The sequence below is a fragment of the Nelusetta ayraudi genome, unplaced genomic scaffold (genome assembly GCF_046127955.1).
Source record: "Nelusetta ayraudi isolate G7.1 ecotype Tasmania unplaced genomic scaffold, CSIRO-AGI_Nayr_v1 ptg000031l, whole genome shotgun sequence".
NCBI classification, from domain to species: domain Eukaryota; kingdom Metazoa; phylum Chordata; class Actinopteri; order Tetraodontiformes; family Monacanthidae; genus Nelusetta; species Nelusetta ayraudi.
In genome coordinates, this window is record NW_027466081.1 from 4,767,615 (window position 1) to 4,794,436 (window position 26,822).

The 26,822-nt window shown below is 50.9% G+C and overlaps 1 protein-coding gene across 3 annotated transcripts in view; it reads left to right on the plus strand.

The window, feature by feature from the left end:
• arhgef49 (Rho guanine nucleotide exchange factor 49) overlaps positions 1-25,961 on the plus strand; it is a 50,948-nt gene extending 24,987 nt beyond the window's left edge. For all 3 annotated transcript variants that reach the window (XM_076031022.1, XM_076031023.1, XM_076031021.1), the window contains exons 2-8: positions 4,325-4,470; positions 9,707-11,385; positions 17,602-17,812; positions 19,204-19,408; positions 21,054-21,643; positions 22,707-22,852; positions 24,050-25,961. In XM_076031022.1, the coding sequence (XP_075887137.1) occupies positions 9,767-11,385; positions 17,602-17,812; positions 19,204-19,408; positions 21,054-21,643; positions 22,707-22,852; positions 24,050-24,920 (3,642 nt within the window). In that variant the 5' untranslated portion in view covers positions 4,325-4,470; positions 9,707-9,766 and the 3' untranslated portion in view covers positions 24,921-25,961. The remainder of the gene's footprint in view (positions 1-4,324; positions 4,471-9,706; positions 11,386-17,601; positions 17,813-19,203; positions 19,409-21,053; positions 21,644-22,706; positions 22,853-24,049) is intronic.
• The last annotated feature ends 861 nt before the right edge of the window (positions 25,962-26,822 follow it).

The following is a 26,822-nucleotide window of genomic DNA, read 5'->3' on the forward strand; positions in this document are numbered from 1 at the left end:
AATAAACAAATAAACAAATCCCACATCGCATATACTGGAGTAATCTCTAATGTCGATGGCCTGGCGGCTCTTACATAAGACACTGCGGCATCTTAATTCAGTCGATAAACCAAAGCTCCGAGCCGCCGGTGTTGATTTATGCGGATGGACTTCCACGTGGACGAAAAAGCAAACCGCTGGATTAACAGCTCAGCGAGAGGCCGACGAGCAGGTAAGCTCATAGACAGGCAAGTCATTTATGCGCCCACGCGTGCGGCACGCATACTTTTATTGTAATCTCTACTTAGGGTGAGGGTAATTTTAGTTCAGAACGAAGCGTCCGCGGCGGGGCCATTCGAGCCCGAGGCCTCCGAAGAAGATAACAAAACCTTTTAAGTATCGGTCCTCAACTCACGAGAGAGTGAATAAATATTTGATGGCTGTAAATAGACGTTGGACGGGGCGTCCTTTAAATCCGAAGTGATCTGTCGAGTTATGAATAAATCAACCACGAAGCTGGAAGATGTCGCAGTGTTGTTTGTGCTTTAATTAAGTACCGCAGATGGGAGCTGCGGCGCCCGCTTTGCACTTACTTATGCACGATTTGCACCTCCGCACTGACCTCAGGTCAGGTGATCTCTTCGGACGATGTAGGTGTCGTCCCCTGCTTGTTTTTCCCGAGCTCGGAACACGACGGCCGCTCTGCCGGCGTTTCACGGCTCACAGGTCGGCTCTCGTCTTCGCGCTCGCCGTCGGCGCTGTGTGAAATACCGCGGCAGTGGAATCTCAGCCTCCGGCATTAAAGCCGCAGCTGAGTCCCGAGCGAGTGCCAACACGCGGCGCGCGGACAAACAGTCTGCCATTTTGTGCCACGCGCCGACTGGCTGTGCACTCTCCGGCGTGCGCTAAGCCGACATATTTGGCGCACGACACTAAAGCTGAACAGGATTTTACCTAAAGCTGCTCTTTTTTTTTTTTTTACATTAATTTGAGAGGATGGGGCAAGTCTCAGTGCGGATGTCAGCAACGAGTGCGGCTGAGGTTTTGCACCCAGTCTTAAGCCTCTTCTCTACTAAAATTAGCGCGTTGTCACCGTGTTTTTTGGACGCGGGACGTCGGCGCAATCGATCGGCATTTAGTCCCTTGTCCACGGACCAAACCCAGCAGGGTGTCACCCCCGCCGGCAAGCTGCACCCCTCCACCCCCCAACGGCAGACGTTTCAGCGTCTGGTCCATTTTGTGCGCGAGCCGCGAACGAAAAAAAGCCAGAGGGCAATGAACAATTATCGAGCGCTGATGGAACGTGATCGAAAACTTTTGCATCAGGACTTGATCTACGCCGCGACTGGCGCGATATTATGAGTTAGCGCACGTTACTCAACGTCATCCCGTTCGGCAGGTAAAAAGAAAGGTGACGATGTCGCGGGGCTCCCAATTCCATCGCAAGCCGATCGGTGAAAGAGAAAATATCCAGCAAGTGGCGGCTGTGTGAAGGAAAAAGGTGATTAGATTGTTGCTGTCAGGGGTCAGAGGTCTGAATGGGCTGACTGGTTGGAACATAGAAAGGCAACAGTACCTCAAATAGCTACTGGGCACAACCAAATTTTGCAGAATACCGACTGGTCCAACCTTGAAGCAGTGCACTTTCATACCAAAAACACACACTCGACGGCTACTTTATGAGGTACCCAGAATATGCAAGGCAAACCTTGCCCAGTGAGTGTGTCTTGCACTGCTATTCCTTGCATGCAAATATGCAGATGCAATTCCCCTCTTGCTCCTCTTGCTCCCCTCCAACATTTGAAAAGCAGCTGTGCATGATCACTGAGTCACCGGGCAGGACTGTGGACAGTAGCCACGAATAAGACACGATAAGATCTTTGCTCCACTGTCACTGGAGATGCAAGCGGCAAGGGCTTCCATCCAGATTTGTAAGCACAAAAGGCCATATCTTAATAAGGAAAGGCCTTATCTTCAAACTCCAACCAGGTTCTGATCTTTGCATAACCTGTAACTAATGTAGGAATTCCTTAGTATTTGGAAAAATAATGAAATATTAGTCTTATCGAGGAGTGGCTCAGCCACTTCATTTTTAGTTTGTATACACTCGCGTGACCCTTTTTGTTTAAAAAAAAAAAACAAAAAAAAACAACAACTTTATTTTGAGCAAAGAAAAATGGCCAACACGCATCAGTAGTAACGGTCTGTTTAGCCTCCCTGTGAGCTCTCTGTCGCGCTCCCGCTGTGGCTCCCAGCTGCGCTAATGTAAGCTTGTTTTTGCTCACACACAAACACTGACCCATCACACACCTGCCGAGTATGAGCACACAGTGGACTCACAGTGATGTGGATTTTGAAGATTGTTTTGTTATTTCAGCAACCGCCACGTCGTCAGAGCGAAGGCATGAGGAGGTTTTGTGTCTTTTGGGAACACTGAAGGGTGTTAAAAACAACTGACTACATTATTCTAGCCTTCTTTACATATGTGCGCGCGTGCACGCACACACACGCGCACACACACACACACACACACACACACACACACACACACACACACACACACACACACGATTAAGTAAGTAGTTCAGCCAAATGCATGAAATATGGAGAGCAGCAGGGAATTGGCTCAGTGTTTTTTAAACTCTCGCAACACAATGAGAGGGAAAATGAAATAATAAATGGGTCACTTCACACGCAGCCAATTCTTTCCTTCCTTCCCTTCGCTGAAAAGCCCATTGGTTCCAGCAGGATCATCACAGCGGGGTTATTCTGCAGGGAAAATGACGCTTAAATGTAGTCTGAAATCCGCGGAGACCAAGTGTGAACGGGCCGAAAAGTGCGTCATTTTTTTTGCTGAGCCGCAGCCTGCATTGAGGGGGCGGGGGGGACAAACAAAGAAAAAGGTGGGGGGTGCGGGGGGGGAGGAAAGGTCGGGGTGGTGGGAGGCGCTGGAAGACCTGTCAGTCACTCAGAGGCTCCTGGGATGGAGGAGGGAGGAGGCGTCAGTTCCAAGTGACAGCCACTTGTCAAAGGTTGTGGCCACAGAGCTCTCCATCCCAGAAGACCCTTGAGATGGATTGAGGCGGCGGCGTTGCGGTCATGTGACCCCGAGCGTTTTGGTTTGTCATTGCGTGGCTGAGGAGGAGCAGAGGAGGTGGTGGTGGGCGGTGGAGGGGAATGCTTCACTCTCCTGTTGCCGAGCTGATTATTATTGTTATCGTTCCCGTACGGTTAGTTGTGTCTCTCATGTGAGCGGATTCTTCACACACACACACACACACACACACACACACACACACACACACACACACACACACACACACACACACACACACACACACACACACACACACACTGCACCGTCTGCCGACCTACATATTATCCACGCCAGCGCCGCAGTAATGTTTGGAATGTGCGTGTTTGTCTTGCCGTTATCAGTCTTTGTTTTAGCTTTCAGCTCTTTGCCTCTATCTGTTGTGACGTTAAGTCTTACACTTTCTTCTTTAAAATAAATAAATAAATAATTTCATTATTGAAGCTGTGGAAGCAGGGAAATTTCATGTCGCGAAGTTGCCGTTGGCATTCTTGTGTTTATGTTTTTCTTGCTGCAACTGTTTCTCATTAGAGTTAAAGTGACATTGTTCACATAGAATAACTCAGAAAACATCCAAATATCCAAATACACGTTTTAATTTCCTAATTTGTTTATCCATTAAATCTACATAATTCTTACGTAACACTTCAACTATGGATTCAATTAAAATCAATTCAACTCATTATTTTTTTTAATTATTTGCTGATACATTATAAACCCCATGAATAAGTTTTTTTCATACATTTTCTATGTTTACCTTTCAGTGGTACAGATTCACTTAAAACTCACTTTTTGATTCTCTTGTCTTGTGGTCCGCGACAAAATCTACGGTTTATTGTTTCATCTCCTCCCTTGGACGAAACGTTCCACTCATATCAAAAAAAGAGAAAACACGTTCTGTTCCCAGCAAAATAAATCTGAATATTTCTCAGCCTGCTAACCGTGGGCCAATTTCCGCGCGCTCGCACAGCACACGCGGGCTCCTGGCTGGATGCGCGTAATCGGCCATTCTCTCCTGACAGAGGAGCGCTAATTACGTAATTGACTCAGCCGCTAATTCAATCTGCGCGAGGAGGACACGGTGTGTTTTACAGTATCAGGATGCGTTTGCCTTTCAAGCCCGCGGCTCTCCGCGCTCGGCGCGTCTCTGGAAAGAGGATCTCCGCCGTGGTCATTTGATGTGATGTATATAAAAAGCGGACCATCGATTGAAAACGCCGTTCCCCCCCCCTCCTTTCTTCCTTTGCGCAGCTCAAGGCCACGTCTGGCTGGCTGGCTGACTGGACGGGAAACTCCAGACAGGCTGCTGCGCCAAGACGAGGCAGCGGGAGGCTTTGGGATCCGAGCCAATGACCCGCGCGAGGAGAGGAGCGGCGCTGAATTGTGATTAAAATGGGGTAAGTTTAGAAGATCAGACAACACGCTGGCAGCTGCCGGCTGCTGTTTCTGCAACGAATGCGGAGGGGGGGCGGGGAGGGGTGCGTTCCGTTGATACACCTGATCCCTGCAACATGATGCTCACTGTTGGGTAACCTCTGCACAGTCGGGGAGGAAGGGAGATGCGCCGATAGCAACAGCGATATCGACTCGCATGAGGCGGGGATTCACGAAAGCATGAACTGAACGGCATTTAAACATCCGGTGGCCGTAATGAAACAGCACAGAAAAGGATTCAAAATCCCAAAAAGCAGTTTGGAGTGCAGCTGTGGTTTCTTATCTAAAAGATATGACATGAAATCGTCGGAGTGGAATCTGGACTTTATCACTAAAGTGAATGTATTGCCGCAGACTGATATATGGAAGGAGAGAGTAAGGTAGCGGGGATGTGTGTGTGTGTGTGTGTATGTGTGTGTGTGTGTGGGGGGGGGGTTAGAAGCCTCTAGTCATCCTTGGCATTTTTCCCAACCATGAAGGTTTATTCTGCCGCTTCAGCCTGCAGGAATTCCCCACGTTTTTTTTTTTTTTTTTTGATGGTTGCAAAGCTGTTTGACAGGGTCGAGGTCACTGCCTTGTGCTTTTTATTCTGGTTTTGAGCAAGAGGAATGGCCCCGCCCCCAAACCAACACACAGAACAAATCGACATTTTACACAAATCGGTTGTCCTTAGGGAAGCTTTGTATGTGTGATCATTTCAGAATGCAACAAAGCTGTCACCATGAAGATCTCGTCGTACACGCATATGCTTTATTTCTTGTACAGCAGCACTAACAACACACTAATCAATTAGCCAGTGTCCATTTACACTCATACCGCCACCTGTTGGGTTGTGCTTGACGTCAGCTGACAGCATGCACGGGCAGTGAGGTGTGGACAGGATCGCTTTAAAATACAGCTTGTGTCTTTGGGCATATTTCTTTTAATGCATTTCTGTACGTGTACTAGTAGACAAGGCTCACCTAATGGGACTCAGTCGCGCACAAAATCTCTTAATAAAATTGGCGTAACTTCATGGGTAAAATAAACAATGCTCCCTTGAATATTTCCTCATTTCGATGTCGTTTTCCTCCTGCTCCCTGACATCGTATCTTTTGGAACCAGCTGCTGTGCACGCTGGGCCACTGTGGCTAATTTCCCGGGCCTGGATGAATTATTTCTCAGTTAGCTCTCCTGACAGAGAGTGCAGACCTCCAGAGGATCTTTACACTGGCAGTAATTCAGCCAGAGAAAGGAAGACGTGGGGAGCGAGGCGAAGGCCTGCTGTCCGCCTTTCAGAGGCGCACACACACACACACACACACACACACACAACACACACACACACACACACACACACACACACACACACACACACACACACACACACACACACACACACACACGCAGGATAATTAAAGCCAGATTCACCATATCAGCCTTGATATCAGCCAAAACCGTGCTTTTTCACACTGATTGGTGCCAAATAAGATAACACAGCAGAGCAAATGGAGAGATCTGATTCTTGTAGAATGAAAATGTTCTGGTGTGAACTGTGTACGTTTCCTGCTGGTAAAAACCATGAACCCATCAAACCTGGTTGTATCAACTGTTGCTGTTGGGTTTTTTTCTCTCTCTCTCTCAAGAGGAGCCATTTGAACAATGCTGGTGTGTAGTTCAATATAAAAGCAGATCAAATTTTAGGGCGTAATTATTTTTTGAGGTCACTGTTCAGTACGTTTCAGTACAAGACAAATGAAAATTCAGAAAACGTTGGTTATTGTTCTTAAAAGTGTAAACATCCAATAATGGCTCATTGGTCATAACTATGACTGATAACAGTTGTGGTTGTGCTGCAGTTGAAAAAGAAAGTTACTGTAGTATTCAGAGTGGCAAAGGTGTTTAGATGATCACTCTAGCCCTCTGGTCAGTTCAGTCCAGATTACTCTCTCTCAAAGTTTGTAATTTTTGCAAAATAACCAACAAATGTATCGTTTTGAAAAATGGCAAAAAAACAAACAAACAAAACAAAACATACTTTTTTACTTGAAATACATTTCAGAACCTAAACTTTCTTCCTTTTACTTGAGTAATGGAGTTAAATTCGTACTTTTACCACAGTATTTTTTTGGACAAGTATATGTACTTTAACTTAAATACAGAATGTGCACACTTTTGCCCCCTCCGCACTTGGGAGCCCGAATATCCCAACGGTACCTCGCATTGGATATCCCTCGAGGTTCCCCGCAGGTGGGTGGCACCTCGCCGCTCGCTGCCGGGTCACGTCAGGCGGCAGGTCCTCTTTGCTAACTGGCTAGTTAGCCGCTCCTCCGGGCAGTAGATGAACTTGCTTCCTCAGCTCACAACACCGGAAAGTCCTCCAACGGCGTTCGGTCCTTCTTCAGTCGCCACGCGCATGCACTGAGCTCTCTAGCACGCTGCGGTTTGGACGAGCGCGGGCTGGCTAGCTAGCCAGCTAGTTCAGCACTGCTTTGGCAAAAACACTTCACACTGGCAGGGGCCAGTAACGTCTTCCCGCTACACTAACCGCTAATAAACTTTGCGTCTCGCTCCGACACGTCAATGTTAAACGGTTACGAACGCCGCAGCTAATTTTTCTTCTAAGCTCGTCTCTCAATTTTTCTTGCTCAATTTTCTTCTTCGCTTTTTTTTTTTTCTTTACCGGTTTTCGCTCTCTCGTCCCTATGCCCGCCAGGTTTTCGCACAGCTCTCGACCAATCAAACCAACAAAAGCAGTACAGTCCCCACAACCAAAGCAAAGGCATGTATCCCCGCGTTACACTGTTTTCCCCTATCAACAGAAGATGTTAAAAAAAAAAAAGCAACAACATAAACCCTCTAATACATAAAAGCAAACCTCTTACAAAAATATTGCCATATAACTCCCTCTGACATATAATGAACCACCGGGTTACAGTTAACTATCTTGTAAAAACGTGATCAAATATTTATATTGTATGTATTTATAAAAGTGCGTGCTGTTGTCAGTCAGTGTTGTTGATTTGGTCCGGCTTGCATACAAACTATCACCTGCTCTCACCAACGGCTCCACATTTTGGTTATGCGTTCTACCAGTGTGTCGGGTTCTTGGCGCGTTTAAATCATTTGTTGTTTTAAAAAAGTTACTTTTGGGCATGATGACTGCTGCCTGATGCTGTCATGATTTGTGCACTACGCAGTGAGTGTATTGCAATCAACTGTGTTCAATATGGAACTTATGTACCTATAATTTGATTCTGATTTGTAAAACTGATTTAACTGATGGATTTCTGGCAGCTGCCTAGAAACTAGCCTGACTTGCGGCCATCTAGGTTGACGCCTTCTGTCTGCGCTTGAGATGGCCTAGGCAGCCGTTTTTTCATCTGGAAGGGATCATCGCGGCCCTCGTGACTGCTGCAGCGCGAGGAGAGGAGCCTGACCTGCAGGGCTCTCGCCTCGGCACTGGGGAGCGTTTGAATCGAAAGATGATGTGGGTTTTATTATTCAGCTAATGCAGCGGCGATGAGGCCTCCGAGTCCCCGTTTCATAATCGGAGCGGTAATCACAGCCGTGACCCTGCGCTGCAAAACCGTGATGGAATATGAGGCGCGGGTGACGGGCGAGCAACGTGCCATTTGTACTCATTAAAGAGTGGGAGGAAGCGGGAGCCGCGGCTGCACTCGGTGCCATCTTGCCAGCTCCCCGGGCTTCTGGCTGATCTACAACTGCCGTCTGATTAGTCAGACGGAGTGAGCGGCGCCGGGGTGGCAGCGCTCGGCCACAGCAGTTACCGTTATTACTGTCCCCTTGGCTCACATCCTACTACGAGAGTCGCTCCTTTCCTCCTCTTTCTGTCTCATCATCGTCCCTTTTGCCATCCCTCTCCTGCTCCTGTGCCATCCATCTCTCTTTTCGTGTCTGCCTCTCAATCGCTTTTCTTTTTGTTTTTTTTACAGCCTGACGAACAGGCCAATAATCCCTCTATTATTATTCTTGCTGCAGATACATGGGGGAAAGAGAAAGAGAGAGAGAGAGGGAGAGAAAGAGAGAGAGAGAGAGCGAGCGAGAGAGAGAGAAAGCCTGAGGGGGCATAGACGGAAAACCATTTATATCAAATGAATGTGATTATTTCTGGTGACGGAAGTGCGTCTCTGAGGCGGCGTGACGGAGCTCAGAGCCCTGGTTATCCACTGCGTCGTTGTATTTGTAGTGCTGAATGTTGGATGCTCTTAAACTAAGCTGCCGCGAGGCCTTTAAGATGACAGAGGTGTGTTCTTTAAGTGCAGAAATCAGATATTTATGGAAATTATTTGTAGGTTGACTGTCTAAAAGAAAAAGGTAAACAAGCAATACAATTAATTTAATTGCGTGTGGCAGCCTTCTGGTAAAGAGCCAATAGAAAACATCTATAAAGGAGTGGCCCGTTATAAAAATGTGGACAGTTTGGGTTTATCGTGCATATTAAAACGAATCAGTAGCAGCTCGGGGCTTTGTATCATTGCAGGAAGTGACGCTGTACACGTCACTGCCCTGGGCAAGCTGTGATGCACGGCGCTAAACTCTGGATAATGACGGGACTGAAGTAGAAGCATCATTAGGCCTTTTGTCGCTCTTGTTTGTGAAAATGCCTCCCGGTTCTACTAAAAGGAGCCACGTCAGAAGCACCTAGTGAATCACCTCAGCCCAGAGGTGGGCAGTCGTTTTGACTGGTGGGTCGCAATGGGTTCTAAAATTTGACAGAGGGGCCGGAGCAGGAGCAGACCGACATAGCTCTGGAACACTAGGTTTTCAATATATATGAAGCATAGGGGGAGCACCACTGGGAAGGGTTATGGGTTTTTACCAGGGCAAGAGAGGCAGCAGCAGCCAATGTTTTGTTCATTTGTTTCAAATAGAAAAATACATCGACAAAGAACTTCAATTCTTCAGTGCCTTAGTGGCTTTTTGATTTGATTTTGATTAATTAGATTTTTTTTAGTTCAGATTGGATATTAAGGGAAAAGCAAAGAAAAGGACAAATGGCCACTACAGCGCTAAATCACAACTAAAGCATCACATAGTGCTTTGTGCAATCACAGGAAAACCAACTGGGCCCCCAGAGCAAACAAGGTGCAACGGTGGCCAGGAAAGGCTCCCTTGTCAGTGCATGCAATTTATTGCTCCCGATAAGTGCCTCTACAATATTTGACGTTTCATTGTGTTGTGTGTGTGTGTGTGCAGGCTGCAGCTCCTCCCACCTGCCGCCCGCCTGCCCGATGGCCGCTCTCTCAGCCTGGCGCCATGCCGGACGTGAAGCCCCCCCCGCCCTATGACTACCCCTCCACCTCCTCTGCCGGCGCCTCGGCTGGCTCTCCCGCGGGCTGCTCCTCTCACCTCGGCCTCGTCGTAGACATGGAGCCGTGCATCGCCGACCTCCCCCTCTCCCCGGACCCTCTGTCCTCCTTCCCCCAGCGCGGGCCCGGCCTCGCCCATTACCCGGCCTTCTACGGCGCCCCGTTCCCGCTCATGGCCCGGTGCAACAGCAGCACTCTGCTCACCAACCTGGGGGTGAGGTGCTGCTCCGGCAGGCTCGGGTCGGTCGGGGCGGGGCCGGGCTGGCGCGAAGGCGGGGATCCAGGCTCCCCAGGGCACGCCAGAGGCAACGGCAAGAGGCCGTACAGGAGCATGGAGAACCTGAACTGGAGCAACGCGGCTGATTCCCGGCAGTGCGCCGCTCCTTACGGGAGCGTGGACAGCGAGTTCATCCTGAGGTACACCTCCACGAGCCACTGGTGCGGGGCCGCGCCCGACGCCTCCATGGCGAGGTCCCTGGAACTGATGCCCGGCGCCGACACTCTCGCTTTTTACCCCCGACACGCACTGCCGAGGAGGGAGCTCCCGCTCTTCCCTCAGTTGCTCTTCCCGGCCGGCGTGGACGAATGGGACGCCAGGAAGGGCCTGAGGGATAAACTCCGCCTCCAGAGCGCTCGCTCGTCCCTGGAGCCCCTCAAGCCCCTCCCGCTGCGAGCTCAGGCAACCCCATACGCTGCAGGGTCCAGGCCGCCGTGCGGCGTGCGCCTCACCAGCCCCGAGGAGATAAAACAAGAGGTCCTGCGGCGCCTCCAGCTCCGGCGCCAGAACAGCAGTCCGGACCTGGCGCGCCACGGCTGCTGCCCGCGCAGCCCCGGAGCGGTCCAGGGGTCCCGCACCACGGACAACATCGCAGGCGGCGGCAGGAGCCAATCGGACGGCGCGCCCGAGCGGAGCAGAGCTCCCGCCGGGCGCCTCCACATCCCCACGTTCGAGGAGTTCAAGAGGATGAGGCAGAAAGAGGGAGAGCAGAGCAACGACTCCACAGCCGGTCCTGTGGCGCCCGCAAAACCAGAGGCAGCAGAACTCAACGGCGGCATGTGCCCCTCCGACCCCAGCGACTCAAACTCCAGCAGAGGAGACCTTCAGAATTCCGAGGCGAAGGGAGAAATCAGCAAAAGTGAGAGGACGGCAAGCAGCGGCGACGCCCCCCAGACTGCCTCGTCGTCGGAGGGGCCCTCGCACGGACACACGGCGAGCGCCAGCAGCACCACGGCGCCCGCCTCCACCTCCCCGTCCTCGCCCTCCTCCGTCAGCAGCACCTACTCCCCCATCCGCACCGGCCCGTCCCCGCGCTTGCCCCTGCAGCCGCAGGCCAGCTCGGCGGCCCAGGAGAGGGCCGCGCAGGGCGGGGACGGCCGGCGGAGGAGGTGCAGCCTGGAGCCTCCCGGGTCGGTACCCTTCCCGCCCGGCCGGGAGAACTGGGGGCGTCCCGCCAGCTGCTGCCCAGCGCTCCTGCTGGAGGGGACGGACCTGTCCAGCTACGGAGCCAAGATCTACAAGATGAAGGACGGGCTCATCGGCTCGGCGCTGGACCTCATCAAGAAGAGGTTGGTGCGGGTGGAGGAACAGAAGGAGGGAGAGTCTGGTTAAAGGTCTAGTGTGTGAAATTTTAAAGGAAGCCCGCTTGACAGAGGCTTCCTTAAAAAATGGTGGTGCAAGATGGCAGCTAACTAGGAGCGAGACCCTTGTTATATGTATATTCTTATATATATATATGAAAACTGTTCTAAGGGTAGGAAAACCAAATTACTCCTATTGTACTGCAAGTGTACACTTTTATTAATGTATTTATGAGCAGTACGTTAAGCTTAACCAATGCAAAGATCATAAATCAAGGCAATTTTTTTACACACCGGACCTTTAAAACAATCAGACAGGTAAATTCAGCTGGTAATCTTCCAAGGCAAAATCTTTCATCTCATCCTCATGGAGCGCGTGCAAATGCACAGCCGTCCAAATTTGTTGCCGTTAATCAGCCTCATCGTCAGAACACGACGTACATATCAATCCATGCTGCCACTAATCCTGTTGTGCAACAGGATTAGTGACACTGAATTTCAAAATTGGCAGCAAACGCTCATAAACGCTCAACGCGAGCGGCGCGTGCCAGCTGTCAGCGTGCCACGCTGCCGCCCCTTCCGTTTAATATCCGGCGCCGCAAGAAATACTGCGGCGCTCACCTGCAGCTTAGCGGGGCTGCGGCGGGCCTGAGCCTGGCATTGTCACTCAGAATTCCATGTTTGTTTTGTTTTTTTTGTTGTTGTTGTTGTTTTTTTTTAGCTCAGGCTTTGAGTTGTGAAAGCTGCATAACACCATCATTGATGTTAATAAGAAAACACAGGTGAATAAAAGGCAGAATGTCCAACGAGTTAATCACAGATAATGGGACCTGCCTGACATCTATTTTATTTTCTTTCTTTACTGTATTTCGTATAAAATGTTCCAACCAATACATCAATGCCGAGTGCTACCATCACTGCACAGCTGTGAAACGTGCCAGTGCTACCTGCTGGACAAAGTCAGTAACAGCATCGCCGCCTCTAAATTAGATGAGACGTTTCTCTGACGCAACCTGCCGTCACTTGAAGTCTTCAGGTTCCCTCGGGGCCACACATTATTGTCGAGGACCGCTCCAATCGATGGGCTCGTTCCGAAAGTGCAGCGACACCTGGGCGCCTCCCTGTGGGCTGGCCAATAACTGGACGCTGGGCTTCAGGGTTAAGCACGTCGGCGAGGTGTCATCGGCGTCGTTAAATGAGTGTTGGCGTCGAGGTGTGCAGGTCCGTCTGCCGGAGCCTCGCGCGCGCTATCAGTTTGTCTCAGTTATTGTGATAACATCTGTCGGTGGGCAGGAGGGAGGCCTGGCGTGAAGAGCGGCAGACTCGGGGTCTGGCGTGAAGCCTGCAGACTCGCTGAGCCCTCGCCTCGGCCGCTTCGCTCGACGTAAATACGGAGACGTTTTTTTTCCGATGAGGCTCAGAGGAATCTGCGTGGAAAATCCCCCTTTTCGTACGCCGCAGGCAGAGCCGGAGGAGAATATCTCATCTCTCCTGTCAGGACTCTCCGCCGGCCGTCCTTCCTTTTGTCCGCGCTGCTGAAAGGGATGACGGATGTCTGGAGCTGTAGGCCTCACAGAGGCGGCAGGAAGCGCAAAATGAAAGGCGCAAATGAAAATCTTCCCCAAATGCATGTTTTCCATGCGACTGCCCCGAACATGGATTCAGGGCTTCGCTGCTGCTACACGCTGATGTCAGCACATTAACCGTGCATACAATCACGGGGCTGTAATAATTAATCCAGTCAGACTTAATGTGGGGGGATTTTTCAAGTGCACAAGCGCAGCTTTTGCTGTTCTTTTTGCCCTTAGTGCGCACTTTATGACTCCCCAGTCTGTCCGGGGGAATGTCCTTTGCACGCGGATTGAATAGCAGGTGGCATTCGTGCGCGTTTGAAATGTGACAGGCAGTGCGGCAACGCGTCGAAACCATCTTGAGATTGCCAAATGTTTTCTAGAGTCCTCCGATTCCGAAATTCCTGCATTTATCAGGGTTAAGCTGCTGCGATTTGCATCCTGACCCGCTATCGACGCATCGATCGGCGGTACATGTGTAATTAGAGTCCACCAATCATGTCAACCCGACTGCGGCGGCTCAGTTTTCCTTTATCCCCTGGTGGATTCGTCCGCTGCGTTTTAATGAAAGTACCCATGATGCACGCACGCTTGCGGGCGCTCTGCGAGTGTTTTAATGCTCGGAGATTAATTAATTAAACATGGCGGTATTTTGTGTGATCTCTCGACCCCCGAGGTGTTTGGCACGCGCCTCATTGTCGGCAGCCAAACACGCGAACAAAGCTCTGGCGCGGGCTCCCGCCCGAGACTGCTGCTGTTGCACTTGGGGAGCGTTTTTATAGAATTATAAACCGACGCGGGCTGAGCAGCACGCTGATGCCGCAAGAGCGCGTCGCTTATATCCAGCGTGGAGCAGGAGGCAAGTGTCCACTCCTGCATTTAATTTGCCCCGAGCCGATAAATATATTACGGTCGTCAGAGTGATGTATGCCGCCGTGAGAAATGACAGGCCGGGGCTAATTTCAGTGTCACGCCGCAGCGTGTCGAGCGGCGATCTATCACGTGCCGAGGTTTCCTGATGAATTAAGCTGCATGTTATTACTTCCCATGCATCATCCGCCGTGTGACAGCGGATGCCGAGCAGCAGGAAAAGGGCTTTAACGCCAGCATATCCGAGTAATTGGCCCGTATTGGCTTCCCCCCCCCACTGCGGCGGCCATGGACATAATGGACATTGTCATATCTCTCTCAGTTGTACGCGCAGCTCCAAACATTGCAGGGTTTCATTGTTTGATTTGACAAACTGCATCTCATTCCCTCGGCGACGACGCCCAGGAAATTGTTGGAGTGACACGCCCACAAAAGACCCCAGCGGTTGAACTGGTTCGAGGCAAAGTGGGTTCAGCTGGGGGTAGAGTTATATAAGAAGCTTTAAAATAATGAAACCTCGCGCGGGAGTCCGCGCCGGGATATCGGAGGACGCGTGACAGGAAAAACTGAGCTGCATTTCATCATGCTGCTTATGAGAGAAATGTATTGCTTTGGAAACAACAAGATTGCTTTGAGTCACCGAGGGTTTGAGTCGCGATAGGTTTTTTTTTTTAATGAATTTGGCACACGGCAATGTTTGATATCTTTGACAGATCGGAGGAAGAGAATCAGTTAAAGCTTAAGACCCCCCCTCCCCCAAAGCAAGAAATGACTGGAATTAGAATGCAGCCAGTGACACGCGTACACAGTCACAACGTTCACTGTTAATTTGAATCTGACCATCAGGCAGGAACCACGTTACCGATGTCTTCTGCTGCTGGAGGAAAACGCTGACTGAACCGATATGTAGGAAAGAGGATTAGGGCCACAAAAATATTACAGGGTGGAGATTTTTATTTAAGTTTTCATTTCAAGTTTTAAATTGAAATTTCATGATTCAAGTCCAAATTTTGCGAAAAAAAAAAAGTCGATGTAAAAAAAGATGAAATTTCATTGATAAAGTCAACGTTAAAAAAAATTAATTTTCGTGAATAAAGTCGAAATTTCGTGAATAAAGTGAAAATTGGCGAGTAGACTGGATGGATGGTGGATTAACCGAGTTAACCACAGTTAAAAGTAAACTGCAGAAAACAGGTGTATCCAAGGTTCACCCACTGTTATCAGGAAACTGGTACTCCACTAGCCTTGCACACAGAGCCTTTCGACTTTATTCTCAACATTTTGACTTACTCCGCGTTGACATTAATTGCGGAAGTGAGTCTTCCGCCATAGGTAAAATTACACAGACTTTGATGAATGATATTGCCCAATCAGTGCTGACATCCCATCACAAGCACCGATTAGTAATAAATCTCACATTCAACTCAGTTGAACCCGAGAGGCGGCAACACACTGACTTTCATAAGCCAATTAAACATCAGTGGGACCATCAAAGAGGCTCCATGCGGACCTCATTTGGGCTGATTAATAGACTAACGGGACGGCCACCACCCACCGCTCTAAATGACTGGATTTTATAAAATGTAGAAAGCTGAAAGGGAGAATTAAGGGCCCCCTATTAGGCAACATCGACTTTGTGTTGCCTAACAGCAATCGGTCTCTCTTTCCTGTTACTGAACTCCTCATTAATGGGAAAAGTCCGTCCCTCCTTTTGTGTTTAATCAGCTGTCTAATCAGTGCATTGTGACGTGACAAATGGTGCTGCTGACACTTCTTCCAAGTGCTCGATGCCCTTTTTTTTTGCTCAAGGTTGTAAACAGCGGGCTAAACATGCAGTTGTCTAGAGATCTGCAGAGGTTCTTGGATAATGAAACATGCAGGGCTGCCGTGAATTTGAGTAAAGAAACTAATGCAAACTAATTCCATAAACAAATTCCTCCAAATCAGATAGATAGATAGATAGATAGATAGATAGATAGATAGATAGTAAAGCTGCTTTTGAAAACCGTTGGTTCTGACTCACATATTGAAGACTACAAACACCTTTTTTCATAATAATATGTTTAGTACCTCTTTATTGCAGTGGCAGCAAACAATATTGTGCGTTTTGCTCGTGGTTGCTGAACTGCGAAGCTCCCAAGTGTTTGAAATGAAAAGAAAAATCAATACTGCGCATATACGCAGTTGTTGGACATTTTCGAAAAGAGAAAATTAAACACGTTTGCGTTATTGGCCGATCGATACGATGACGTCTCATTCGGAAGTTGTTGCCCGAGGAGCGGAAAAGTTCCATCGACCCGTTTTTGAGAGAGAATCGCTGTGAAACGAAAACTACCTGCTTAGAGGTGGGTTGCCGACTTGTAATAGTTGCTGTTGGCTTACGTCGTTTTTGTTATACGCGTGACTGGGTAGCATCACACAAGCTAAAAGCTGAGCGCTGGAAGGTTGTGGGTTCCATTCCGAGGGCGGGCCCGCCCCCGCCCGTGTGGTCTTCTTCTTCTGGAAACCTCAGGACACAGTAACAAGCTGATTCTGATTCAGATTCAGATTTTCCTTATACGCGTGACCGAGTAACATCACATGCACTCTGCTTTTCACGCAAGATAAAAGCAGCACTTTTAGCTCGCGTGAAAAGCAGAGTGTAGGTTACACTCTGCTTAGCGCTGGAAGGTTGTGGGTTCCATTCCAACGCTGGCACATCCTTGTGGGCTTCCTCTTCTTCTCGCAACCTCAGGAGGACACACTCCAACTTTTCACCCTGTGTACATGACAGAGACAGACAGTGAAAACACACAGAGGACTCACTGTAAGTGCATCCACCCGGATGCAATAGGCCCTGCGTTGGTCAGCCTTTTTAACTCTGAGGGCTCGCTGCTTGCTCAGGTCCTTTGTCAGGGCTCTTGCTTTTTATGGATTCTTTTTTTTTTAGTGTGTGTGCGTGCGTACGTGTGTTGTTTTTTCCTGAAGTGTGCGCGAGTCCCCCGCCGGAGGGATTCGCTCCCGCTGCCGTTTGCATTCACGGGCCGTGTGCTCGTCAACGTGCCAGAACGGTGCGTTCGGCCGGGCTCACATGCCGGGGCTGTGTGCTTCCAGTGCCTGAGCCTCAAACAAAGGGGAACGGAGGGGGGAGTGCGTGTGCGTGTGTGTGTGTGTGTGTGCGTGTGTGTGTGTGTGTGTGTGTGTGTGTGTGTGTGTGTGTGTGTGCGTGTGATGTCTCTCGGACTTTGTCCCAGCAGGGTCTGGCAGGGTTCAGGTGTTCACGTTTGCTGGTGTTTCTAATTGGCCTGCCCCCCCGAACCCCTGCCCCGACCCCCATCCCTTCCTCCCCCCTCCTCTTCCCCCCGCCCACCCCCTTGGGAGGTGTTTGGGGTCAGGAGGAGTCAGTCGGGGGGGTGATTGGGATGAGAAAAGAGGCATTGATTCAGGGCTTGACGGGTGGAAGAGGGCTGTGTGTTGGAGGATGGGAGGGGCAGAGCGGCACGTGTGTGTGTGTGTGTGTGTGTGTGTGCGTGTGTGTGTGTGTGAATTTTTTTAACATGCAACGATGACAACTCCGGCCCCTCCGGCCCCTCCTTCGACTTCCACCCTCTCTCCGCTTCCCTCTCCTCCTGCATTCCTGCATCCTCCCTCCTCCTCCCTCCTCCCTCCCCCTCCTCCTCCTCCTCCTCCCCACGTGCGCCGCCATCAGCCCTCTCACTCTCTCTCTCTCTCTCCCTCTCTCTCTCTCTCTCTCTCCCTCCCTCCCTGCCTCCCCCTCCGCCAGCTGCAGTGCAGAGATCTCCGCCGAGGCCCCCGTCAGGCTGTCAGGTGACCGGGACGGAGGCTCTGACATCACGGCCCCCAACTCGACCGACTGGCAGCCCTCCGCCGCCGTTGCCATGGCAACCGCGGCGACGGCCTGTGGAGCCGAGGCTGCTGGCGACGAGACGCCCGCAGTGGCGAGAGGAAGAGGCGGAGAAGGAGACGGAGAATGCGTAAGGAATGATTTCTTCTCTCTCTCTCTCTCTCTCTCTCTCTCTCTCTCTTTTTTGAAAATCTTCTCCACCCCCTGAAAGGAAAATATCTCGCATGCGTGCTTTTGCGACGTCTCGCCGAACCGTCTTGCCTTCCCCCGGCCGCGCGGCAACTCTGGGCGACCTGGAGGACGAGCGAGCGGGCGGACTGCGACACGCTCGTGCGCTCGCACATATTGATGCGGAGGTATTTGCCGCCACCGAGAGACGGCGAGACGGAGCGCGCGCGCTAGCTGTCGGACGCGGTGATTAAAACAACAGCAACAAAAAAAAAACAACAAAAAAAAAAAACACAGAAAGGGAAGCGAGCCCCCAGCCGCCTTTTTTCTCCCCCTCCCTCCCACCTCCTCCAGCTGCTGGTAGCTCTGCTCCTCCGCGCTGCGACAGCTGCGGCTTCACCTCAGCCTTCAGGCTGCGGGCAAAGGAGCGCGGCGCAGCGGCGGACCGTCGTCGGGGAGCAGATGCTGAGGTGCGTCGTCGTCCGGCAGCCGAGCCCGCGTCCGCACCCTCGAAGTAAGGACGGCAGTTTCTTTTATTTATTTTTTTTCTCCGTTTTTTGGATAATTCAGGAGGTTCATGAATTATTCCCCTTGATGCTCACGTCTCGCTGCGAGCTGTAAATCAGGCTGGGTTTTTTTTTTTTTTTTTTTTTCTTCCCACTGCAACGCAGCCGTAAAACGTCTCTGGACACGAAGGTAGATTTCAGTGCCGTGTTGCGTTTTATCGATGTCTTTGAGAGGCGACGACGGCCGTTTCGTCGACTGGAGATTTTACCTTTGAACCCTCCACCTCGGGTCAACCTCCGATCCTGCATCTCCACCCGAGGAGCCTTAATGAATCCACAGTGTGATGGTCCTGGCGGGATGATGCACCGTGTCTGGGAATTTCTGCCAGGCTGAGACGCTTCCATTGGTCCCTCGGGGGGATTCCCCCCCCCCCCCAACACCAACCCCCCCACCTCTCTTCCAACTGTCTTCGAGGCTGGCTGCGTTTTTTTTTTTGTTTTTTTTTATTATCATTATTGAAGGTGCAATGAGAGCAGATGGCCAGATGCGTGAATGGCCTTGTTGTGAAATGTGGATTTCCTGTCAGTCCCGCGAGTGTGCCACGTTCCGATCAGCCAGATTTGTTGTGCGACGGCGGTGATGATGATGATGATGACGATGATGATGATGATGATGATGATGATGATGATGATGATGATGGGCTAGGATGGCGAGACCTCGCGCAGACACATACACAAACCGTCTCCGTCTCCTCCGAGAGTTGCGTCCCCGCTCATCTGTTGCCATGGCGACGCTCCCCGACTGCGGCCACTGACACGCGTGTCCTTTTGTGCGACCACCACACAGAACGGCGCTCTGGGATGCAGGCGCTCCAGCTCGGACGCCGCCTATGAGCTGGCCGAGACGGTGAGGGCCCAGCGCGAGTGCCGCCTCCGGCCTCACTACAGCGACCCCATGCCGGCCGACGCCTCCAAGCGCAAGCAGCTGGAGATGAAGATCGCCGCCGCCGCCCGACTCCACGGCCACCGCCGGGACCGCGACAGGGACAGCGGTAAGCCCACGTCGCCCCCCCACCCCCCCCTCCCCCCCACCCCCGGCGGTGATGCAGCTCTTTTTTTCTTTTTCGACCGACGTCCGTTTCCTCATCGTCTCATCTTCATTACCTCTTCACCTCACTTGCCCTGCTTTTGTTTTTTCGAGCGCAGCGCCACGCAACGATGAACACCGAGGCCGTTATGTCATAGAGGCTACGAAGTGTTACGTTTTTTAATTTTCTTTTCGGGATAATACATAATCACCCTCATTTTGATTTTCCTGCGGTGAACCAATCTCGGCCCTCTCGTTATGTAATAACAGTTCAAATTAATGTAATTACTGAACTCGGCGTCACCTACATCACCTCTTTTATCAGCATAAATTGGCCCTAAATTGAATATAACCCCAGCAATGAGCGCTAGCGTAGACATCGAAGGTTTTTTTTTTTTTTTTTTAAAGACTTCAGCTCTGATGTTTCGCTTTTGGTTGCATTAAAGTGTTCTACTCTGTTGCCCAACTCACTCACACACTGTTCCTCCCTGCACACTGTGTCCTTTTCGGCTCAATAGCTCTTTGACACAGGACGCTACAGCCAGAATTTTATTCAATATGACTAAACGTGTGCGAGTTTTGCACTCCTTCACATGAAAGATCCCATATCATATTGAAGTTGGAGGGAAAATATGTAAATGTATGTCACCAGACTCACCTTAAAGGTGCTACATCCTCACACAATTAACCACTCAAGATACTGCACATTTAGCCCTGTGTTGACAGCCTCTTGTTGGGTGTTAGCGTCCCGGTAAAACTGATGTTAGGCTGAATGTTAGGCTGAACCTGTCACGATGGGTGCATGGAGGCAGGACCCAGATGCCAACACTCAGGTTTTTCGCAGAAAAAAGGTTTATTTTAACTATTAACGAAACTGAGAGTGTCCCATGAGGGTGACTAAATAAGAATCAAACCGGGAGACTTAACAAAAAAGCAGACAAGGGGAGTACTAAAGAACAAGTAACAGAAAAAAAAAAAGAAAGAACAGACCGGAAAATACTAAAACGGGAATGGCACGAGGGCAAGACAGAAGACAGAAAACACACAGAGCAAACAATGAACCAACAAAGACAAATGGAGAAAGGACTATGTGTACACTGGGGCAGGGGAACACAGGTGAGAACAATCAAGCGCAGGGCTGACGACGAGACACAGGTGACAGACAGCGAGCACTAAACACAGGAAGTACAGGAAGGACTCTGACAACAGAATAAACAGACTTCCAAATAAAACAGGAAATACACAGAACATGGCAGAACCTTCCACTTGTTTGGAAGGCGACAGAAACAAGGTGGCACCAGTACCTGGAAAGACTATCAGTCACGTATGAAGGTACTGAAATAAGTTAAAATGACGTGTAGAAACACGTTTTAGCATTAGATATCATTGTTGAAGGAAATTTTGCATCATATGGGACCTTTGATACATGAATAAACATGCCATCGCGTAACCAAATACTAAGATTCACTCTCAGTACTGCAGTGGATGCAACTATTTCAGTACTTGTAGTTCCTGGGAAACTTTATCAGTTGATCTCTTCTGTCCAAAAGGTCATTTATTACTTTTCATCCATATTATGAGCCCCAATGACTCTCGCTCCCTCCACCCAGCACCGGCAGCCATCCGCGGACGCTCCGAGCCCCCCGGGGACGAGCGGCAGGCAAGCCTGGGCGTGACCCGGTCCGGCCAACACCGCTGGAGCACCATCAGCAGCCTGAGCGCCGACAGCGGCGTGGTGGGCCTCAGCGACGAGCGGGAGGAGGAGGACAGCGAGCCCCGCCGCCACCGCCGAAGCCGGGGGGCCGAGGTGGAGCGAGTGGACAGCGGCATCGGCCCCGGCCTCTCCCGCACCTGGAAGAGACCCTCGGCCTCGGCCCGAGCCTGGGAGGCCCAGAGGCCGTGTCCGGACTGCGGCCAGAGGGACGGCGCCTCCAAGGAGCGCGGCGAGCGCATGTGCGAGCGCTGCTCCAAGCTGCGGACCGAGCGCAAGGAGGCCATCCTGGAGTTCCTCAACACGGAGTCGAGCTACGGCGAGGACCTGCGCATCATCAAGGAGGAGTTCTACTGCCCCATGCAGAGCGCCGGGCTGCTGACGGCCGAGCAGCTCGCCGTGGTGTTCGCCAACGTCCAGGAGCTGATCGACGTCAACGACCGCTTCACCGAGCACCTGCAGGACAGCATCGACCAGGCCTTCGACCAGGTGAGGCGCACTTCCGCCAGTCTTTGGCTGTGTCGCAATTCAGGGTCTGCATCCGAAGGCTTGTCCTGACTCACTAAAATTCGAAGGACGCTCCAAATGCACCCTACTTTTAGCCGATTCAAAGGATGCACCACTACTATCCTTCGCGAACTCCCGTATCCCAGGAGGCTTTGCGTGCTGCTGCAAAGCCTCCTGGGATCCTGGGAAGTCAGCTGAAATGGCGGCATCTACTGGCAAAGACACGACATATAAATGTAAATATTGACATTTCACATAAAATTTGAAGTTTTTACCGTAGGGTTTTTGCTTATTTGTACGTCATGGTTGGATGGCGAACCAATGGTTAGCTTGATGCTATAAAAATGTTCCCTGGGCTGGCCAGCAGTAGGGAACGGCGGTGACGCAACCAGGAAATACGCCGAAGGCTAGACCGTCCCATGCGGGTTTGGGTTCGTCCTCCGTCTGCCGGGTCCCCCGAAGAACCCGCCGGCCAGAGGAGACCCAGCCGATGAAGGATGCAGACCCTGAATTGAGACACAGCCTTTGTCTCGCACTCACACTCTGATTGGCTTGGGGGGAAAGAACAACAACTTCAAAACAGGACCTGATTGTGTAAACGCAACCCAGATAAAATACTTGCAACTTTGCCAGGAAAAGAGCCGGTGTGGTGTGGGTCAGTATCGCCGAGCTTTTGTACAGCTACAAATTACATCTAAAGGCATCTCAAAGCGCTTTCGTTCTATTTGATTTACCAATGCACTGATTTAATTTTTGTTCTCTTTGTCCAGACTGCATGAGTCAGTCAATATAGTAAAATATGACTTTTTTATTTTTTTTTTTGAAAATTATTCAAGAAATATTCCACCCTATTCAAAAATAATTCCAATACGATTTGGAGTTCATATTCTTTTATTGTGAAATGTCCAGCACTGTCTAAGCTTGTCCTAAGGTTTTGCCCTACCTCGACTGAAGCATTTTGCCGTCGGGCTGTCACGCAAAGCCGAGACGTTAGTGTCACTGTCACCCCCGACAAACCGTGACGGCTGTCTGCTCCGACCCCCAGGGCGACGACGACCTGCTGACCGTGTACATCGGCGAGATCTTCCTGGAGTTCGTCAACATGCTGCCGGCCTTCCAGACCTACTGCCTGCAGCAGTCCACCTCCGTCAACATGCTCAACACGCTGGAGAAGGAGAAAGAGCTCCTCAGGTATCGGAATCCCTCCTCTGTTCTGCGTTCTCCTTCCGCCTGCTGCTGCCGTTCTGTGTAATTCTTAATGGAAGGGACAGCGCGTTATCACTTATTCAGAGGGAAGGTCTATTTTCATCCCAAAGACCAGAGATGATTCATGTTTTTCGGCAGAGCCGCAGCTCCCCCGTGAGTCAGGCTCCTCCGTGATTCCCATTATGTGATTACTTTTCATAAAGGCACGGTGGCACGGTGGTTTAGCGCTGCCGCCGCACTGCAGGACGGTCGTGGGTTCGATTCCGGGACAGGGACCTTTCTGTGTGGGGTTTGCATGTTCTCCCTGTGTCTGCGTGGGTTCTCTCTGGGTTCTCCAGCTTCCTCCCACAGTCCAAAAACACGCATGTGAGGCATGTTGTCCGTAGGTGTTTGTCTCTAGGGCCTTGTTCAGACTGCCAGCCAAAATCCGATTTTTAGCCTGTCCAGATTCAAACCTTGCCGTTCAGACTCTTTTGTAGTCTTGTAGTCTGAACAGTCACAAATCACATGAAATCCGATTTTTGCAAGACGGATTGAAACCACCTCCGGGAGTTAGTTTGGACGGATCTCAGTCTCAGTGTGAAACAGCTCCAAACGCACCGATGGGTTTTGACTGTCGGTGACGTCACTCTACGCGATGCAAGAGCCAATGCGCCACCAGAGGGCGCCATTCCAGGTGCGGAGCTGTGACGTAATGGAGCAGACAGAAGGAGTAGAAAACAGCAGCCCCTGGACAGAGGAGGAAACTCATTGGCTCATCAGTTTGTGGGGAGATACTGTAGCTCCATTCAAGCCAAGCTCCAGGGCCTGTATCGCAACAAGTGCCGCTCTCGCAATGATGTGACGTCACTCACTACACGCTACGCTGGACGACGCCACCGCTCCGACGTCGTCGCTACAGCAACCTGTCAGATGGGTCAATAATGTGGCCCAGTCTGAACAGAGCCAGATCCCATTTGGACAATTGCTAAAAAACAGTGTGGACAGTCAGCCCTAAACATTTGATTTGATTTGAGAAGGAATCTGGATTGCAATCAGATTCGCCAATTGGAATTGGAAGCAAATTTTCCCAATGTGGGTTTAATACAGGCTTCCAATTCTGTTCTATTCTATAATCAACTTGTCCTCCAATATGCGAAGAATAGCGACCATTGTTTTTTCTTTCCCTCCCGTCCTCTCCAGAATCTTCCTGGACGTCTCCCAGAACGACAACACGGCGCTGCGTCGGATGAACCTGCGCTCCTTCCTAATGGCGCCGCTGCAGCGCGTCACCAAGTACCCGCTGCTCCTGAGCCGCATCATCAAGGTCACGCCCGAGTGCCACCCGGACTACGCGCGCCTGCACGAGGCCAAGAGCCGCGTGGAGTCGCACCTGGAGCACATCAACACCAAGACCAAGCAGGAGGGCAACGGCGGCGTGACGTGGTCGCTGCGCTCCTTCCGCCGCGACAGCCGCAAGAACCGCGAGGTCATCAACATCGAGATGCGCGAGGTGTCCATGAAGACGGTGGGCTGGGCCCGGGAGAACACGCGCTTCGTCATGGAGGGGCCCCTGCAGCTGTCCCAGCCGGCCGACGGCCAGTGGGTCAAGAAGGGCAGCAAGGCGCTCAAGTTCCAGAACGTCCAGAGCTTGCTGATGGTGAGGACGCCGAGGGCGGGCGACGCCTCGGCCGAGCCGCCGCCGGCCGCCGCCACCACCGCCGCCACCACCGCCACCACGCGGGGAGGAAGCGAGCACGGCGAGGGCGTCCGGGACGGCATCCAGGACGGGGTGCTGGTCCTCATCAAGGACAAGAGCAGCGGCAAGTTCGCCGTCCTCCGCGAGCCCATCCGCCTGGGCAACTGCGTGGTGTCGGCGGACCCCGACTGCGAGGACACGTTCGAGGTGCTCGACATCCGGCGGGAGTCGTTCGTCTTCCGCGCGTCGGACAAGTCGCGCACGCAGCAGTGGTTCCACCAGATCAAGAGGTACGCCCGCGACCTGGGCGCCTGGCGGAAGAGGCGCAACGCCCTGCCCAACATCATGATCAACACCAACCAGAGCCGCTCCTGAGACTCAGACGCCCCCTACTGCTCACTCGCTGTAAATAACCCAAGTGCGCCCCAAAATACACGCCTCCCCGACCCCAACTGCAAAAACGACCCCGGCGATGAGAGGCATTTCCGAGCGACACCGATGTTATTCCTTCTTTTGGTCTCCCCGAAGAATCCATCTGGCTGTCTCGAGGTACGAGGCAGCTATAGCACTTTTTTTTTTCATACGAAGAGCTTCGCGCACCATCGGCCTGCTGTCACCCGAGCGACGACCGCGGCCCCTTAACTTGAAACAGCTTTGATTTATAGGAACGACCAAAAGAAAACCTTGGGCTGCGCTTTGTCAGCCTTGATTGTTGTTGAAGATTGCTCTCCTTGGGGGAGCCCCAAGTCGTCAAGAACGGCGAGGCGCATCTGTTGAAAAGCATGCGCAAAACGAAGCTGACTACCGTCACGACAAAAAAACAAACAAAAAACTATTGTCATGTCCTTTTTTTTATACAAGATGATGCCCGGGGAAGGGTGCGTTTGTTTCTGGTACGAACGCCTACAAACTGCGGTCAAAAGCTTTGTTCGCCGGTTTTCCGTTCGCTGTCACTGCCATCGCCTGTCCGTGTGTCGCCCTCTGCTGTCCGTCGACGGCCAGAGTCAACTTTCGCTGCCCGAGGTGCAGCGTGAACAGAGCCTTTTCTTTCTTCCATTTTTTTTTTGTTTCCTTGCAGGCTGAAGGGACCTCCTGCGTCACTGTGTTTAAACGAGAACTCAGCCAACAGCAATAATGTTTGCCCGTTCCAGACGACGTAGCGGCTTGGTCTTCAACGCTTTTAGCTCCCCGAGACGAGAGAAAGCTGCTCGTGGGAAGTGTAGTCCGTCCTCTTCGTGTCAACATCAGGTGCAATAGATAGTGCTGGACAAAGGTCCCATATTATACCCATTTTTACATGATTATTTTTTCAGTGGAGAAACCTTGCATGATATCCGGAAAATAGCATATTTTAGCCCGTTGTTTACGTCCTACTGCAAAAATACTGTAGCGCCTTGCTAAAACTGACGCTTTGTCGGGGGGTGAAAGCACAAGGTGGCCTCGGCGGCTGAAGCCGACACCTTGTTGGAGGAGGAATCAGTGAGGTTTGGGTGCCGTTTGTGACATCACAAAGGGCTTTTTTTTTCCAGAGTGGTGTGTTTTACAACACACTTTCTGTAAAGCTGAGGAAGAAAAAAAACAAAAGAAAAACAAAATAAAGAACGGACTTTTCCCCCTCTAGGGGGAGTCCCACCGACTGGCTGGTAAATTTAGCATAATATGGGACCTTTAACATTCCAAATTCCTGGACAGAGTATCAAGTTCAGAGATTTTACAACCGCCGTTTCAGTACCTTGTATGATCACATGGCAAAGGGGGGTTTATTGTTAGTTGGGTTTTTACGTAGCCAAGATTCACCTGCATCACCATCATTTAATTTCTCTGTTTGATTAATCTGTAGGCGGACAAACAGAGACCGGAGAGGAGTGAAAAATCGGTCAGTCACCGAGTACAAGCTACTGTCCAAAAAAACGTTTTATAGTTTATGCGCATTTTTACACAGGGGGGAGAAAAAATATTCCATTATTTTGAAACAGGAAAACGATCACTCGGTAGCATCTTGACTAATTCCTATATGACACCACCAACCTCTCCCAGCCCCTTAACCTTCAGATACTGCGGTTGTGACAATTTCTGTGCGAGGGACGAAAAAAAGATTCTCGTGACCTGACGAATTCGCCTCAAAAGAAGGGGAAAAAAACTAACAAAACAAAGCGCGCCGACCATCTCGTCACTACACTGTTTGACCACTTGTTACTATATGACCTAGCAATGAGCTGTTGTGCCTTGGTACTCGATTACTGTTATGCTGAAATGTACAAAAAAAAAAAAAAGTAT